At 39.6% G+C, this 15,605-nt stretch overlaps 1 protein-coding gene across 1 annotated transcript in view; it reads right to left on the bottom strand.

Annotated features, from left to right (window-relative positions):
* The window catches only part of itga11 (integrin subunit alpha 11), a 98,229-nt gene that overhangs the window by 53,532 nt on the left and 29,092 nt on the right, over positions 1–15,605 (bottom strand). Inside the window, exons 3-6 of the mRNA XM_062963156.1 lie at positions 6,669–6,778; positions 4,321–4,412; positions 1,816–1,930; positions 1–128 (exon numbers count right to left, since the gene is read on the bottom strand). Coding sequence (XP_062819226.1) covers positions 1–128; positions 1,816–1,930; positions 4,321–4,412; positions 6,669–6,778 — 445 coding nt within the window. The remainder of the gene's footprint in view (positions 129–1,815; positions 1,931–4,320; positions 4,413–6,668; positions 6,779–15,605) is intronic.

Raw genomic sequence — 15,605 nt, 5'->3', positions numbered from 1 at the left:
CTGAATCTGGCCGGGTCCGATGTAGAACTTCTTCAGGATCTTGATCAGGAAATCCTGAACTTCCGCCCAGGGATAGATGCTGTTGGATCCGTCCAGGACGATGATGATGTCCATGTACGTCTGGCATCCTGCGGCCGGACGGGCAAGAAGTGGGTCAGGGAGAAGCGAGTGGGGCAGGAATGCAAACCCCCACCTCTTGCACCTCCCTCTCCCATGCTTTTCTCCCCCTTTTCTGTATTTAAAACGAACTCAATTGGAGCAATGTGTTGTCGAAGGCTTTCATGGCCGGGATATGTATTCCGGGCTGTATGGCCATGTTCTAGAAGCATTCTCTCCTGACGTTTCGCCCACATCTATGGCAGGCATCCTCAGAGGTTGTGAGTTGGAAGTCAGCGTGAATGTTGCAGTTAATCACCTTTATAATAATAATAGTATATTGTTCATTATAAATAATACACTATTATTTATAATAATGGTATATTATTTGAGGACACAGAAATGCTGGACCACTCCAACAACTATCACGTCAGACGACACAGAGAAGCCATTGAAATCCACAACTTCAACAGAAAGGAGGAAACCATGAAAATGAACACAATCTGGCTACCAGTATTAAAAAACCTCAAAAATCAGAACAGTAAATAAGGAGCAACACTCTGAGGGCAGAGGAGCCCCAGGGAAGGCTAATGACTCTGAACAAAGAATGCCCCCCAGGCAAGAGACAAACCTTTCCAATGCTAATTAAGGTGATTAACTGCAACATTCACACTGACTTCCAACTGACAAAGAACTCTTCTCATACCATGGACTCTCCACAGATATATATTAACCTTCCTTGCCTAGTTTCTCCATGCCTCACAACCTCTGAGGTTGCCTGCCATAGATGTGGGCGAAACGTCAGGAGAGAATACTTCTGGAACATGGCCACACAGCCCGAAAGACATACAACAACCGTATTATTATTATTATTATTATTATTATTATTATTACTACTATTATTATTACTATTATTATTATTCCTCGCAACCTCTGAGGATGCCTGCCATAGATGTGGGCGAAACGTCAGGAGAGAATACTTCTGGAACATGGCCACACAGCCCGAAAGACATACAACAACCGTATTATTATTATTATTATTATTATTATTATTATTATTATTACTACTATTATTATTATTATTCCTCGCAACCTCTGAGGATGCCTGCCATAGATGTGGGCGAAACGTCAGGAGAGAATACTTCTGCAACATGGCCACACAGCCCGAAAGACATACAACAACCGTATTATTATTATTATTATTATTATTATTATTATTACTATTATTACTACTATTATTATTATTATTCCTCGCAACCTCTGAGGATGCCTGCCATAGATGTGGGCGAAACGTCAGGAGAGAATACTTCTGGAACATGGCCACACAGCCCGGAATACATACAACAACCCTCAATCGGAACAGTTTGCAAACTGTAGGAATTTCATTGGAAAGGACTTGCAAAGGTGGCTTTAAGAGGTTGGAGAGAGAAAGAAGAGAGAGGGAGAAAGGCAGTAAGCCAAGCTATGCTAGTTAATGCATTTTGTAATTCCATATTTAAAAACGATAGTCCGAGCCGTGCACCAAAAACCGTTTGCAAACTGATTGAATGAGAGAATAAGACACGCAGTTGGCGATGCCTTTGGGAAGGACTTGCGAAGCAGGACTGAAGCGGATGGAGAGAGCCACCCTTTCAGTCCCTGTCAGGGAAGAAGAGAAGGAGAAAATACAAAAAGAACGAAGGAATCGGAAGAGAGTCCAACCCCGTTTGGTTCTCTTACGCTGGAGGGCTGGAGCCACCGTCTTGGAGAATCTGAAGTTGGAGTTCACTCGAGAGCACATTCCTGTGGTGTAGTAAGAACTTCCGCACTCATGAGACCAGAGCGGGCTGCAGGCCTGCGGAGAAAGAAAGAAAAAGGAAGAAAGGAAGAAAGGAAGAAAGGAAGAAAGAAAGAAAGGAAGGAAGGAAGGAAGGAAGGAAGGAAGGAAGGAAGGAAGGAAGGAAGGAAGAAAGAAAGAAAGAAAGAAAGAAAGAAAGAAAGAAAGAAAGAAAGAAAGAAAGAAAGAAAGGAAGGGAGAAAGAAAGAAAGAAAGAAAGAAAGAAAGAAAGAAAGAAAGAAAGAAAGAAAGAAAGAAAGAAAGAAAGAAAGGGAGAAAGAAAGAAAGAAAGAAAGAAAGAAAGAAAGAAAGAAAGGGAGAAAGAAAGAAAGAAAGAAAGAAAGAAAGGGAGAAATTGGAAGGAGAAGCTACTTAGAAGCATTGCCGCACATGGCACTCGGTCCAAAACACTATCTATCAATGCTTGGAGATGCTATCCTTAGCTCTGGTGGAGTCTCCATAATTTTGGGGACAGAACATTTGCATTATGGCCCTCCAGATAAGCTTGGACTGCAGCTCCCAGCAGCCCCAGGCAGTAGGGCCCAGTGGTGAGGAATGCAGTGCAACGTGGCTTCACGTATGTTAACGCGTGTGGGGTATTTCAAAAGGATTGTGCAAAAATATATTGATGAGGAACTGAAAAATATGGATTCTTAGACATCTATTGTATGCACGTTAGAAGCAGTGAAATGTAGGAAAATCAGGCTCTCTCTGTGTTAGATTTTAGGGATGCACAAGCTGACAGGACAAGCTGGGAGAAGCGGGGCCAGTTTTCTATACATTCCAGTGTGAATTGGTTCCTAGCACAGCTTAATGGAAGGAGAGCTGACTTCTCCGCCTCCCTTTTGACAAGGCAAAAGTAGGCCTCTTGATGGATTTCTCGTGGTGTCTGTGACTTACTACACGCTTTTAAGAGTGCTTAAGATAGGAAAATGCCCATGTATGTAAACATGTGAAGTGCCGTACTGATGACGAGATGTATGTAGAAGCATGTTCTTTGTCTGAAAATGTATAAAAGGCAAGTCAACGCCTTGATCGTCTCTCTGGTTTGCTTTTTGGAAAAGATTCCACTTCCAGAGACTCAGCTGAAATAATAAACCGGACTTTTTGGCCTCTCAGAAGGATCTCTCTTGCGTTATCTCTCCCGTCATCTACAACAATATCACACTAGCTTTGCCCGGCCACACATTGCTGTGGCTTATGGGAATCCTTTGTTGGCCAGGTGGAATAGCAGTGAATAGCCTTGCAGCCTCAAAGCCTGGCCGCTTTCTGGAGTAGCTGGAGTCGCACCCTCAATCAAAGAGCCGCTTTGAAGCCTGGTTCCTTCCTTAGGAGGGAAATCCTTGTTTGGCCAGCTTGAACTGCACTGAATAGTCTTGCAGCATAAAAGCCTGGCCGCTTTCTACATTGGGCATCCTTGCCTTGTGGCTTCAAAGCCTGGGGGTTTTTCACCTAGGGGAAATCTTGTTTGGCCAGGTTGAATAGCACTGAATAGCCTTGCTGCTTGCAAGCCTGGCCGCTTTCTACCTTGCGGAATCCTTGGTTGGCCAGTTTGAATAGCAATTAATAGTCTCAGTGTGGCAGGTATGAATGCTGCCATTAGGCACCTTGATTAGCATTGAATGGCCTTGCAGCTTCAAAGCCTGTTTGCTTCCTGCCTGGGAGAATCCTTTGTTGGGAGGTGTTAGCTGGCCCTGATGGTTTCCTTTCTGGAATTCCCAAAGACTGAGTGGATTGCTAGGAGACAAAGTGGGCGGAGCTTAGCCTTCTAACTGGCAGCAATGGGGAAAAAAACAATTATTCCTCTCCCTCTAATTAGGACTTTATTTTTCTTGTTTTTTTTATGTCTAAACACAGTGGGGATGACCATGTCGTTTGTGGCAAAGTTTCGTGGGTTTTGGGTGTTTAGTTTCGCTGTTTACTTTAAGGCAGAAATTTTTATATAGATAGATAGATTATGGCTCAGTGGAAAGCACCATGCAACCCTCCAGGCGAGGTTGGACTGCAGCTCCCAGCAGCCCCAAGCAATAGAGTCAATATTGAAGAGTGCTGGGAGCTGCAGTGCAGCATGAATTGATACGTGTTAAACAGTGTGGAGTTTTTCAAAATCATTGTGAGAAACACAAGCATGATTTCAGCTGTAATAATAATAATAATAATAATAATAATAATAATAATAATAATAATAAAACTTTATTTATACCCCGCCACCATCTCCCTGTAAGCCGCCTTGAGCCTTGGGAATGAGAGAACGGCAAGATATAAAGGAAAGGAAGGAAAGAAAGAAAGAAAGAAAGAAAGAAAGAAAGAAAGAAAGAAAGAAAGAAAGAAACCAACTCCCCCTCCGTGTTATTCATTGTGAGGCAATGAGAGCCATCCTCCGCGATTACAACAACGTCAAGACTTACCAGAAAGCTGTTGTCTTTGGGGTTTGTGGTCAGGCTCAGGCCCAAGCGCATGTTGTCCTTGCGCTCCGACACATTGGAAAGAGTTACTCTTCCTTGGGAAAGAATGTCAGACGTGAACCAGTGGATTCCAATCACATGAAGGATGTTCAGCTGAACTTCCCAACATGAGCACTGTTTGAGTAGCCAACAAGACGATGGATTCGGCCTCTTTGGAGGTCTCTAAACAGGTGGCCCTTTCTTGGGAGTCCTTTACTTGTATAATAATAATAAATAATAATAATAATAATAATAATAATAATAATAATAATAATAATAATAATAATAAATTACGATCTGCCAACTGCAAAAGGCCACCCGACTGGGATCTGCGCACATCATCCGAAAATACATCACACAGTCCTAGACACTTCGGAAGTGTTCGACTTGTGGTTTTGTGATGTGAAATCCAGCATATCTATCTTGTTTGCTGTGTCATAAAATAATAATAATAATAATAATAATAATAATAATAACTGCAAAAGGTCACCCGACTGGGATCTGCACACATCATCCGAAAATACATCACACAGTCCTAGACACTTCGGAAGTGTTTGACTTGTGATTTTGTGATACGAAATCCAGCATATCTATCTTGTTTGCTGTGTCATAAAATAATAATAATAATAATAATAATAATAATAATAATAATAATAATAATAATAATAATAATAACTGCAAAAGGCCACCCGACTGGGATCTGCACACATCATCCGAAAATACATCACACAGTCCTAGACACTTCGGAAGTGTTCGACTTGTGATTTTGTGATACGAAGTCCAGCATATCTATCTTGTTTGCCGTGTCCTACTCTATCAATAATAATAATAATAATAATAATAATAATAATAATAATAATAATAGTAATACATCACACAGTCCTAGACACTTGGGAAGTGTTCGACTTGTGATTTTGTGATACGAAATCCAGCATATCTATCTTGTTTGCCGTGTCCTACTCTATCAATAATAATAATAATAATAATAATAATAATAGTAATACATCACACAGTCCTAGACACTTGGGAAGTGTTCGACTTGGGGTTTTGTGATGCGAAATCCAGCATGTCTATCTTGTTTGCTGTGTCATAAAATAATAATCATAATAATCATAATAATAATAATAGATCTAGTCTAGTCGTGTCCGACTCTAGGGGAAACCATTACCTTAGCCTAATATAACTTTTATAATAATAATAATAGTAATAATAATAATAATAATAATAATAATAATAATAATATAATACCTCTAATATCCTAGGTCCTAGGCTCTTGGGAAGAGCCCACTATTCAGAGATGAAGCCCAGACACTCAGGCCAAATGGGCATGTGTGCTATGTTGTTATATACATGTAAATTATACATATAAATTATATACATATAATAATAATAATAATAATAATAATAATAATAATAATAATAATAATAATATCTCTATTATCCTTGGGAAGAGCCTGCTCTTCAGAGACGAAGCGCAGACACTTGTACCTAATGTGCTATGTTATGTGCATTAAATAATAATAATAATAATAATAATAATAATAATAATAATAATACAGTAGAGTCTCACTTATCCAAGCCTCGCTTATCCAAGTTTCTGGATTATCCAAGCCATTTTTGTAGTCAATGTTTTCAATACATCATGATATTTTGGTGCTAAATTCGTAAATACAGTAATTACAACATAACATTACTGCGTATTGAACTACTTTTTCTGTCAAATTTGTTGTATAACATGTTGTTTTGGTGCTTAATTTGTAAAATCATAACCTAATTTGATGTTTAATAGAATTTTCCTTGATCCCTCCTTATTATCCAAAATATTTGCTTATCCAAGCTTCTGCCAGCCAGTTTAGCTTGGATAAGTGAGACTCCACTGTAGTAGTAATAATAATAATAATATACAACAATATAATAATACTGTAATAATAATAATATCTCTAATATTTTATATATAATATATTCTTCTTCCTGGCAGGGGGTTGGACTAGACAGCCCTTTGGTCCCTTCTGATTCCTTGGTGCCATTAAAAAAAGGAACAACTTCAATTACTTTTCAGGATGGAACCACCAAAGAGCTACTTTTTAAACATGTTAACTATAAGGAGAGCAAACCGATTGGGAGTCAGGGCTGGGGAGGGACAAAACAGCTGTTGGTGGGGATCTTGAAGCTCTTGTGAATCTTTCAAAATACCATAGACCTGAAGGAGAGTCCAGAAAGTGTTTGGAAATTATGAATGCAGAGAGACAAGTGGCTTACGTCGCCATTGCAATGGCTCGCAGACAGAAGAAGCTTGGAAATTTATCCCTTACCGAGATTGAGTTTGGAGCAGGTACTGTTGGTTTCGCCATTCACCGAACACTTGTAGACGTCTCCGGTCTTCTGATGGCCGCTGGTCTCGTATGGAGCTCCTACCACCAACCTGGAGGAATAGACCAGTAGAGATGGAGAGATTGAAGGACAGAATAAGGGAAGCAGGAACGGATGGGTGTGTTCACGAATGTTGTGACTCAGCCACAGTATAGCCAGAGTGAGGATGAAGAAGGGGATTCTGGGCTTCAGATACAAGAGCCAGTTGAGTCAGACGATGGGATGCAGGATGAATTTCAGGATGATGGCATGGGAATACAGGCTGATTCACAGGCTCGAGAATTGCAGTTTGGGCAGAATGAACTGTTGACCCCAGAAGCCATAGATAACAGCCAGGATGACATTCCCATGGGAATTAATGAGCAAGAGATGTTTCAAGCCCCGGTTCAGGTGCAAGATAATGAGGACCTTGAATCGTCTAGGGTGGACCGCTTGTTATGGAAGGGAGTTCAACCTCGTAGGAGTGTGAGGCTGGCGGGAAAGAGAGAGGTCTCTTCAGGAAAGAGAAATGCATTCCTGGGGTGCTTTTAAAAGTGTGTGTTTGCAGGTAGATCTTCGTCAAAGCAATTTCTCGCTTCATCTGAGTGGATGTTCCTGTTTCATGCCTAAGAGAAGTTCTCTGGATCTTTGTAACCTTTGGGCCTTTGTTCTTTGGGATCTATTGTCTACTGTTTTGACTTACGGATTATTGGATTGCTATGGCTTATGGACTAATGGATTTTTATGGCTTACGAACTAATTGGATTCCTATTGACTCTTTTACTACCACTTTGAAAACCTTACAACTGCCTGCTGTGATATATATTTGCTTTTGCTCAATAAAACTACAAAAGACTTTCTCCTGTGTCTGACTGAGGTGCGACAAAGAAGACCAACCACTTGGTGGGTTTCATGCAGAGTTGGAATAATATCCTGGTTCCTCTTTAGGAGGCGGAAAATATTTCAGATGACAGAATTCTTCCCAGAAACGGTCAGAACAACACACTATAAAGCTAGGATATGAGGCTGGAATTAGGTCTTGTGAGGCAGGAAATAGTGGAAGGAAACCTTGTAATAATAACTTGCACTGGTTTTAACACCGTGGAAGTCGTCTCGAAGCAAAGTGTCCCAGGCGAAGAGACAGTGTCCCCAATGCAAAGGAAATACAATGTATGAGTCATGGATACTTGGAAGGTGAATGGATAGGTATCTTTTTCCTTTGTTTTGTTTTAAGATCAATTCTGGGGGTGCTGTGGTTTTTAACTCTGAATATGTTTTAATGGTTTCTAACTGGGAATTTTAAAATCCTGTTTAAAATCCTCTTGTAATATTTGCATATTGGTATATTTTTAATTGCATGCTAATGCTTTTATTTTAAGCCGCTTTGAGTCTCCTGCGGGAGAGATAAAGCAGGATATTAAAATAATAATAATAATAATAATAATAATAATAATAATAATAATAATTGGGTGCCGTGTTCGACTTGTGATTTTGTGATACGTAATCCAGCATGTCTATCTTGTTTGCTGTGTCACATAATAATAAAATAATAATAATAATAATAATAATAATAATAACTGCAAAAGGCCACCCTGCTGGGATCTGCACGTATCATCTGAAAATACATCACACAGTCCTAGACACTTGGGAAGTGTTTGACTTGTGATTTTGTGAAACGAAATCCAGCATATCTATCTTGTTTGCTGTGTCACATAATAATAATAATAATAATAATAATAATAATAATAATAATAATAATAATAACTGCAAAAGGCCACCCTGCTGGGATCTGCACGTATCATCTGAAAATACATCACACAGTCCTAGACACTTGGGAAGTGTTTGACTTGTGATTTTGTGAAACGAAATCCAGCATATCTATCTTGTTTGCTGTGTCACATAATAATAATAATAATAATAATAATAATAATAATAATAATAATAATAATAATAATAACTGCAAAAGGCCACCCTGCTGGGATCTGCACGTATCATCCGAAAATACATCACACAGTCCTAGACACTTGGGAAGTGTTTGACTTGTGATTTTGTGATATGAAATCCAGCATATCTATCTTGTTTGCTGTGTCATAATAAAGTAATAATAATAATAATAATAATAACTGCAAAAGGCCACCCTGCTGGGATCTGCACGTATCATCCGAAAATACATCACACAGTCCTAGACACTTGGGAAGTGTTTGACTTGTGATTTTGTGATATGTAATCCAGCATATCTATCTTGTTTGCTGTGTCATAATAAAGTAATAATAATAATAATAATAACTGCAAAAGGCCACCCTGCTGGGATCTGCACGTATCATCCGAAAATACATCACACAGTCCTAGACACTTGGGAAGTGTTTGACTTGTGATTTTGTGATATGAAATCCAGCATATCTATCTTGTTTGCTGTATCATAATAAAATAATAATAATAATAATAATAATAATAATAATAATAATAACAACAACAACTGCAAAAGGCCACCCTGCTGGGATCTCCGCGCATTATCCGAAAATATACACAAGAAAACCCAGTATAGTGGGATCTCCTTTTCTGGACATCTCCCTAAAGAGCCTGGACATCTTCTTGCTGGGAATGCTTGAGCTGGAGATCCCGCACTGACCGAAGGGTTGGACCGGATGGTCAGATCCACCTCTCATGATCCTAAACTTCTCAAGTGGCATCTTCTTTGAACAGGAGCCATGAATGCCACACCCTGCAGCCAACGTCCCCGTCAGCAAATTTTACACCAAACCACTATTTTAAACCAAGGGCACGGAAAATCCTGTACTTGCGAGGATGGCCAGTGAGTGAGACATGACTCAACCTTGATGCCGGGTATTTAACCGGGGTGAGCACTCAACCTCCTTTAGACAAACAGACCGTGTGCATTTAGACCTTCCTCCACTGCCGATTCTCCTCTTACATCACTTTTTTTTGCTGTAAAAGAAATTCTGGAAGGAATTTTGGGGTGACGGAGGGGATCTGTCCCGCCACTCGGCTGCAGTCGAGGCATTCACATGGCAAGAGTTCAGCCAACGCCGGGAGCTCCATCAACAGCCGGGACTCATAAGGCAATCTAAACAGAACTAAATTCCGTTTGGAACAGAGAGTTTTTGCAAATCACCCAAAGGCAAAGCTGGAAGGAATCAGGAGTAAATATATCAGCTGGAGGAGAAAGCAGGGGACAGGAAACGGCCCCCTTGGCTGTAGTTTCTTGGAACTCCAGCATATCTGTCTTGTTTGCTGTGTCATACAATAATAATAATAATAATAATAATAATAATAATAATAATAATAATAATAATAGACTGTGCAAGGAAACTGACGAAACCATGGATCATATCCCCAGCTGCTGTAAGAAAATTGCACAGACAGACTACAAACAGAGGCACAACTATGTGGCCCAAATGATTCATTGGAACTTATGCGTCAAGTACCACCTCCCAGCAGCAAAGAACTGGTGGGATCACAAACCTGCAAAAGTATTGGAAAATGAGCACGCAAAGATACTGTGGGACTTCTGGATCCAGACTGACAAAGTTCTGGAACACAACACACCAGACCTCACAGTTGTGGAAAAAAGAAGAAGATGTGGATCATTGATGTCGCCATCCCAGGTGACAGTCGCATTGACGAAAAACAACAGGAAAAACTCAGCCGCTCTCAGGACCTCAAGATTGAACTTCAAAGACTCTGCCAGAAACCAGTGCAGGTGGTCCCGGTGGTGATGGGCACACTGGGTGCCATGCCAAAAGATCTCAGCCGGCATTTGGAAACAATAGACATTGACAAAATCACGATCTGCCAACTGCAAAAGGCCACCCGACTGGGATCTGCGCGCATCATCTGAAAATACATCACACAGTCCTAGACACTTGGGAAGTGTTCGACTTGTGATTTTGTGATACGAAATCCAGCATGTCTATCTTGTTTGCTGTGTCATACAATAATATAATAATAATAATAATAATAATAATAATAATAATAATAATAATAATAATAATACGCATCATCCAAAAATACATCACACAGTCCTAGACACTTGGGAAGTGTTCGACTTGTGATTTTGTGATACGAAATCCAGCATATCTATCTTGTTTGCTGTGTCATACAATAATATAATAATAATAATAATAATAATAATAATAATAATACGCATCATCCAAAAATACATCACACAGTCCTAGACACTTGGGAAGTGTTCGACTTGTGATTTTGTGGTACGAAATCTAGCATATCTATATTGTTTGCTGTGGCATAATAATAATAATAATAATAATAATAATAATAATAATAATAATAACAACAACAACAACTTTATTTTTGTATCCCGCCCCATCTCCCTGAGGGGACTTTGGGCGACTCACATGGGGACCACTCCCAACAACATACAATAAAATACAACAATGTAAAATACATAAAATCACAACAAATTTCTTAGCAATGAGCCAAGGCGGTGAGTGGCGTGTCAAACTGCATTCATTCTGCAGTCCAGATACACCTCGGAGACACCTATCTCTGGGGTTATTTGGAACTAGTAACAAAATTCTAGCCATGTTAGGATTTATTCTGAATCGAGTCAATATCCAGACATCTTTAGTAACTAATCACTATATCCACCTTCAAAGTAACTGGGGAAATATTTCCCTCCATGCCAACTTTCCATGCGATTCAATCCAGACGGCTCATTAGCAATTTTAACCTTCAATCCCAGTGGAAAACAATGCGTCATTGTCCAAAAAGGCCCCCAAAATGCACCTTCCGTTCAATATTTTTTTGCCGCATTTGTGGTCGTGTCTGCTATTGAGCTTTGGTTTCCTCCGTCGCGGGGAGCCTGCATGACTCAAGGCTTTATATAGCTCTGGGATCACAATCGGGTGGGAGATGTTTAGGTTATTAAAATTCTAGAGAAAACCACAGGAATTTTACGGGGATCCATCTAGTCGTGCCTTAGAAGGAAAGAAAAAGTCAAGGCGGCAGAGGAGTCCGACAGATTATGGCACTACGAAACAAAATTTGACAAATGTTCTGCTCCTGGTTTGGAAATATTATTTCTTGTTTAATTGTGTGGTCCTTACTTTGAAAGTGGTTATTATTTAAAAGTTATGTTTTTTTATTTGCTTTGTATAATGAGGCATTGAATTTTTGCCTAAATGTATGTTGTATGCCGCTCTGAGTCCTCTACGGGGTGAGAAGAGCGGGATAAAAATGAAGTTAATAAAATAATAATAATAATAATAATAATAATAATAATAATAATAATAATCATCATCATCATCATCATTGCATGGAAGGTTCCTTGACAAAATTGAAGGAAAAGCTGACAAGAGAAGACCTGGCTCTGGCTCACAAATGGGACCCTGAAGAAGGAGACAGAAGGCCTGATCCTTGCAGCCCAGGAGCAAGACATCAGGACAAAGGCAATTAATAATAATAATAATAATAATAATAATAATAATAATAATAATAATAATAGAAGACCTGGCTCTGGCTCACGAATGGGACCCTGAAGAAGGAGACAGAAGGCCTGATCCTTGCAGCCCAGGAGCAAGACATCAGGACAAAGGCAATTAATAATAATAATAATAATAATAATAATAATAATAATAATAGAAGACCTGGCTCTGGCTCACGAATGGGACCCTGAAGAAGGAGACAGAAGGCCTGATCCTTGCAGCCCAGGAGCAAGACATCAGGACAAAGGCCATTAATAATAATAATAATAATAATAATAATAATAATAATAATAGAAGACCTGGCTCTGGCTCACGAATGGGACCCTGAAGAAGGAGACAGAAGGCCTGATCCTTGCAGCCCAGGAGCAAGACATCAGGACAAAGGCAATTAATAATAATAATAATAATAATAATAATAATAATAATAATAATAATCATCATCATCATCATCATTGCATGGAAGGTTCCTTGACAAAATTGAAGGAAAAGCTGACAAGAGAAGACCTGGCTCTGGCTCACAAATGGGACCCTGAAGAAGGAGACAGAAGGCCTGATCCTTGCAGCCCAGGAGCAAGACATCAGGACAAAGGCAATTAATAATAATAATAATAATAATAATAATAATAATAATAATAATAGAAGACCTGGCTCTGGCTCACGAATGGGACCCTGAAGAAGGAGACAGAAGGCCTGATCCTTGCAGCCCAGGAGCAAGACATCAGGACAAAGGCAATTAATAATAATAATAATAATAATAATAATAATAATAATAATAATAGAAGACCTGGCTCTGGCTCACGAATGGGACCCTGAAGAAGGAGACAGAAGGCCTGATCCTTGCAGCCCAGGAGCAAGACATCAGGACAAAGGCCATTAATAATAATAATAATAATAATAATAATAATAGAAGACCTGGCTCTGGCTCACGAATGGGACCCTGAAGAAGGAGACAGAAGGCCTGATCCTTGCAGCCCAGGAGCAAGACATCAGGACAAAGACAATTAATAATAATAATAATAATAATAGAAGACCTGGCTCTGGCTCACGAATGGGACCCTGAAGAAGGAGACAGAAGGCCTGATCCTTGCAGCCCAGGAGCAAGACATCAGGACAAAGGCCATTAATAATAATAATAATAATAATAATAATAATAATAATAATAGAAGACCTGGCTCTGGCTCACGAATGGGACCCTGAAGAAGGAGACAGAAGGCCTGATCCTTGCAGCCCAGGAGCAAGACATCAGGACAAAGGCCATTAATAATAATAATAATAATAATAATAATAATAATAATAATAATAATAATAGAAGACCTGGCTCTGGCTCACGAATGGGACCCTGAAGAAGGAGACAGAAGGCCTGATCCTTGCAGCCCAGGAGCAAGCCATCAGAACAAATGCAATTAAGGCCAAGATCGAAACATCAGCTGATGACCCAAAATGCAGACTCTGCAAGGAAACCTACGAAACCACTGATACTATCCCCAGCTGCTGTAAGAAAATCACCCAGACAGACTACAAACAGAGGCACAACCATGTGGCCCAAATGATTCATTGGAACTTATGCCTCAAGTACCACCTCCCAGCAGAAAAGAACTGGTGGGATCACAAACCTGCAAAAGTATTGGAAAATGAGCACGCAAAGATACTGTGGGACTTCCGAATCCAGACTGACAAAGCTATGGAACACAACACACCAGACATCACAGTTGTGAAAAAGAAAAAGGTTTGGATCATTGATGTTGCCATCCCAGGTGACAGTCGCATTGACGAAAAACAACAGGAAAAACTCAGCCGCTATCAGGACCTCAAGATTGAACTTCAAAGACTCTGGCAGAAACCAGTGCAGGTGGTCCCGGTGGTGATCGGCACACTGGGTGCCGTGCCAAAAGATCTCAGCCGGCATTTGGAAACAATAGACATTGACAAAATCACGATCTGCCAACTGCAAAAGGCCACCCGACTGGGATCTGCGTGCATCATCCGAAAATACATCACAGAGCCCTAGACACTTGGGAAGTGTTCGACTTGTGATTTTGGGATACGAAATCCAGCATGTCTATCTTGTTTGCTGTGTCATACAATAATAATAATAATAATAATAATAATAATAATAATAATAATAATAATAATAAATCACATAGTCCTAGACACTTGGGAAGTGTTTACTGGTGATTTTGTGATATGAAATCCAGCATATCTATCTTGTTTGCTGTGGCATAATAAAATAATAATAATAATAATAATAATAATAATAATATACATCACACAGTCCTAGACACTTGGGAAATGTTTACTTGTGATTTTGTGATATGAAATCCAGCATATCTATCTTGTTTGCTGTGTCATAATAAAATAATAATAATAATAATAATAATAATAATAATAATAATAATAATAATACATCACATAGTCCTAGACACTTGGGAAGTGTTTACTTATGATTTTGTGATACGAAATCCAGCATATCTATCTTGTTTGCTGTGGCATAATAAAATAATAATAATAATAATAATAATAATAATAATAATAATAATAATAGTAATACATCACATAGTCCTAGACACTTGGGAAGTGTTTACTTGTGATTCTGTGATACGAAATCCAGCATATCGATCTTGTTTGCTGTGTCATAATAAAATAATAATAATAATAAATTCATAACATCTAGTGTAGAAATGCCTGGAGCTGAAGGATGGATCTCGACATCTAGCATACCTTTAACCAAAAGGTCTTGAACCCCGGAAATTGCCAATAAGCAAAACTACTCTGAGATTTCAGGTCCAAATGTAATTTCCAAGGCAATTCTCTCACCCTGAGACTCGTCCTCTCTGCTCCACCGACCTCAGCTGTGAGAGCCCTAAAGTCTCCCTATCATATTACACACGTGAAGCAGTTCGTTCCTCCAAAACAGGGCACATAGTTGTACAGTGTGAAAAAGCCTTCCATCCTCAAAAATACGAAAGCTGATCTGGACGAAAGGAAATTGAAAATCTGCAAAAACACTTGTGTCCTCAATTTCATCAGCTCTCTCTCGGCTCTGGCGCACGTACCGTTTTCCCAGTTCAGCATTGGATCCTCTGCCCATAGAAATAATGAAGTTGAAAAATAGGGATCATATTTTCATCCTTCCTAAATATTTTCGATGAATGTGAGAGAAAAACCAGAAGGAAGGAATGGTATTTTTGGAGCGAGGAAGGAGGCGGGCTTTCTGTGCCAAGAGTTGGACACTTAATCTCCAGATCAGGAGCCGCTAATTCATCCAAGATGGGACCGGGATGCCGTGGAAGTTCTCGCGCAGAAGCAGGTGGAACGGCTTTGTTTGCTTGGAAATTCAGGATAAAACACATAACCCAATGGTCTCGGGAAAAGCTGAGGACAATTACTTCTTTCAGCCCTTGTTGTCGAACCACGGAATCCACCCAAATAGTAATA

This window comes from Anolis carolinensis, unplaced genomic scaffold (genome assembly GCF_035594765.1).
Source record: "Anolis carolinensis isolate JA03-04 unplaced genomic scaffold, rAnoCar3.1.pri scaffold_11, whole genome shotgun sequence".
Lineage (NCBI taxonomy): Eukaryota > Metazoa > Chordata > Lepidosauria > Squamata > Dactyloidae > Anolis > Anolis carolinensis.
The sequence above is the reverse complement of the archived record's forward strand: the minus strand, read 5'-3'. Positions and strand labels throughout refer to the sequence as shown.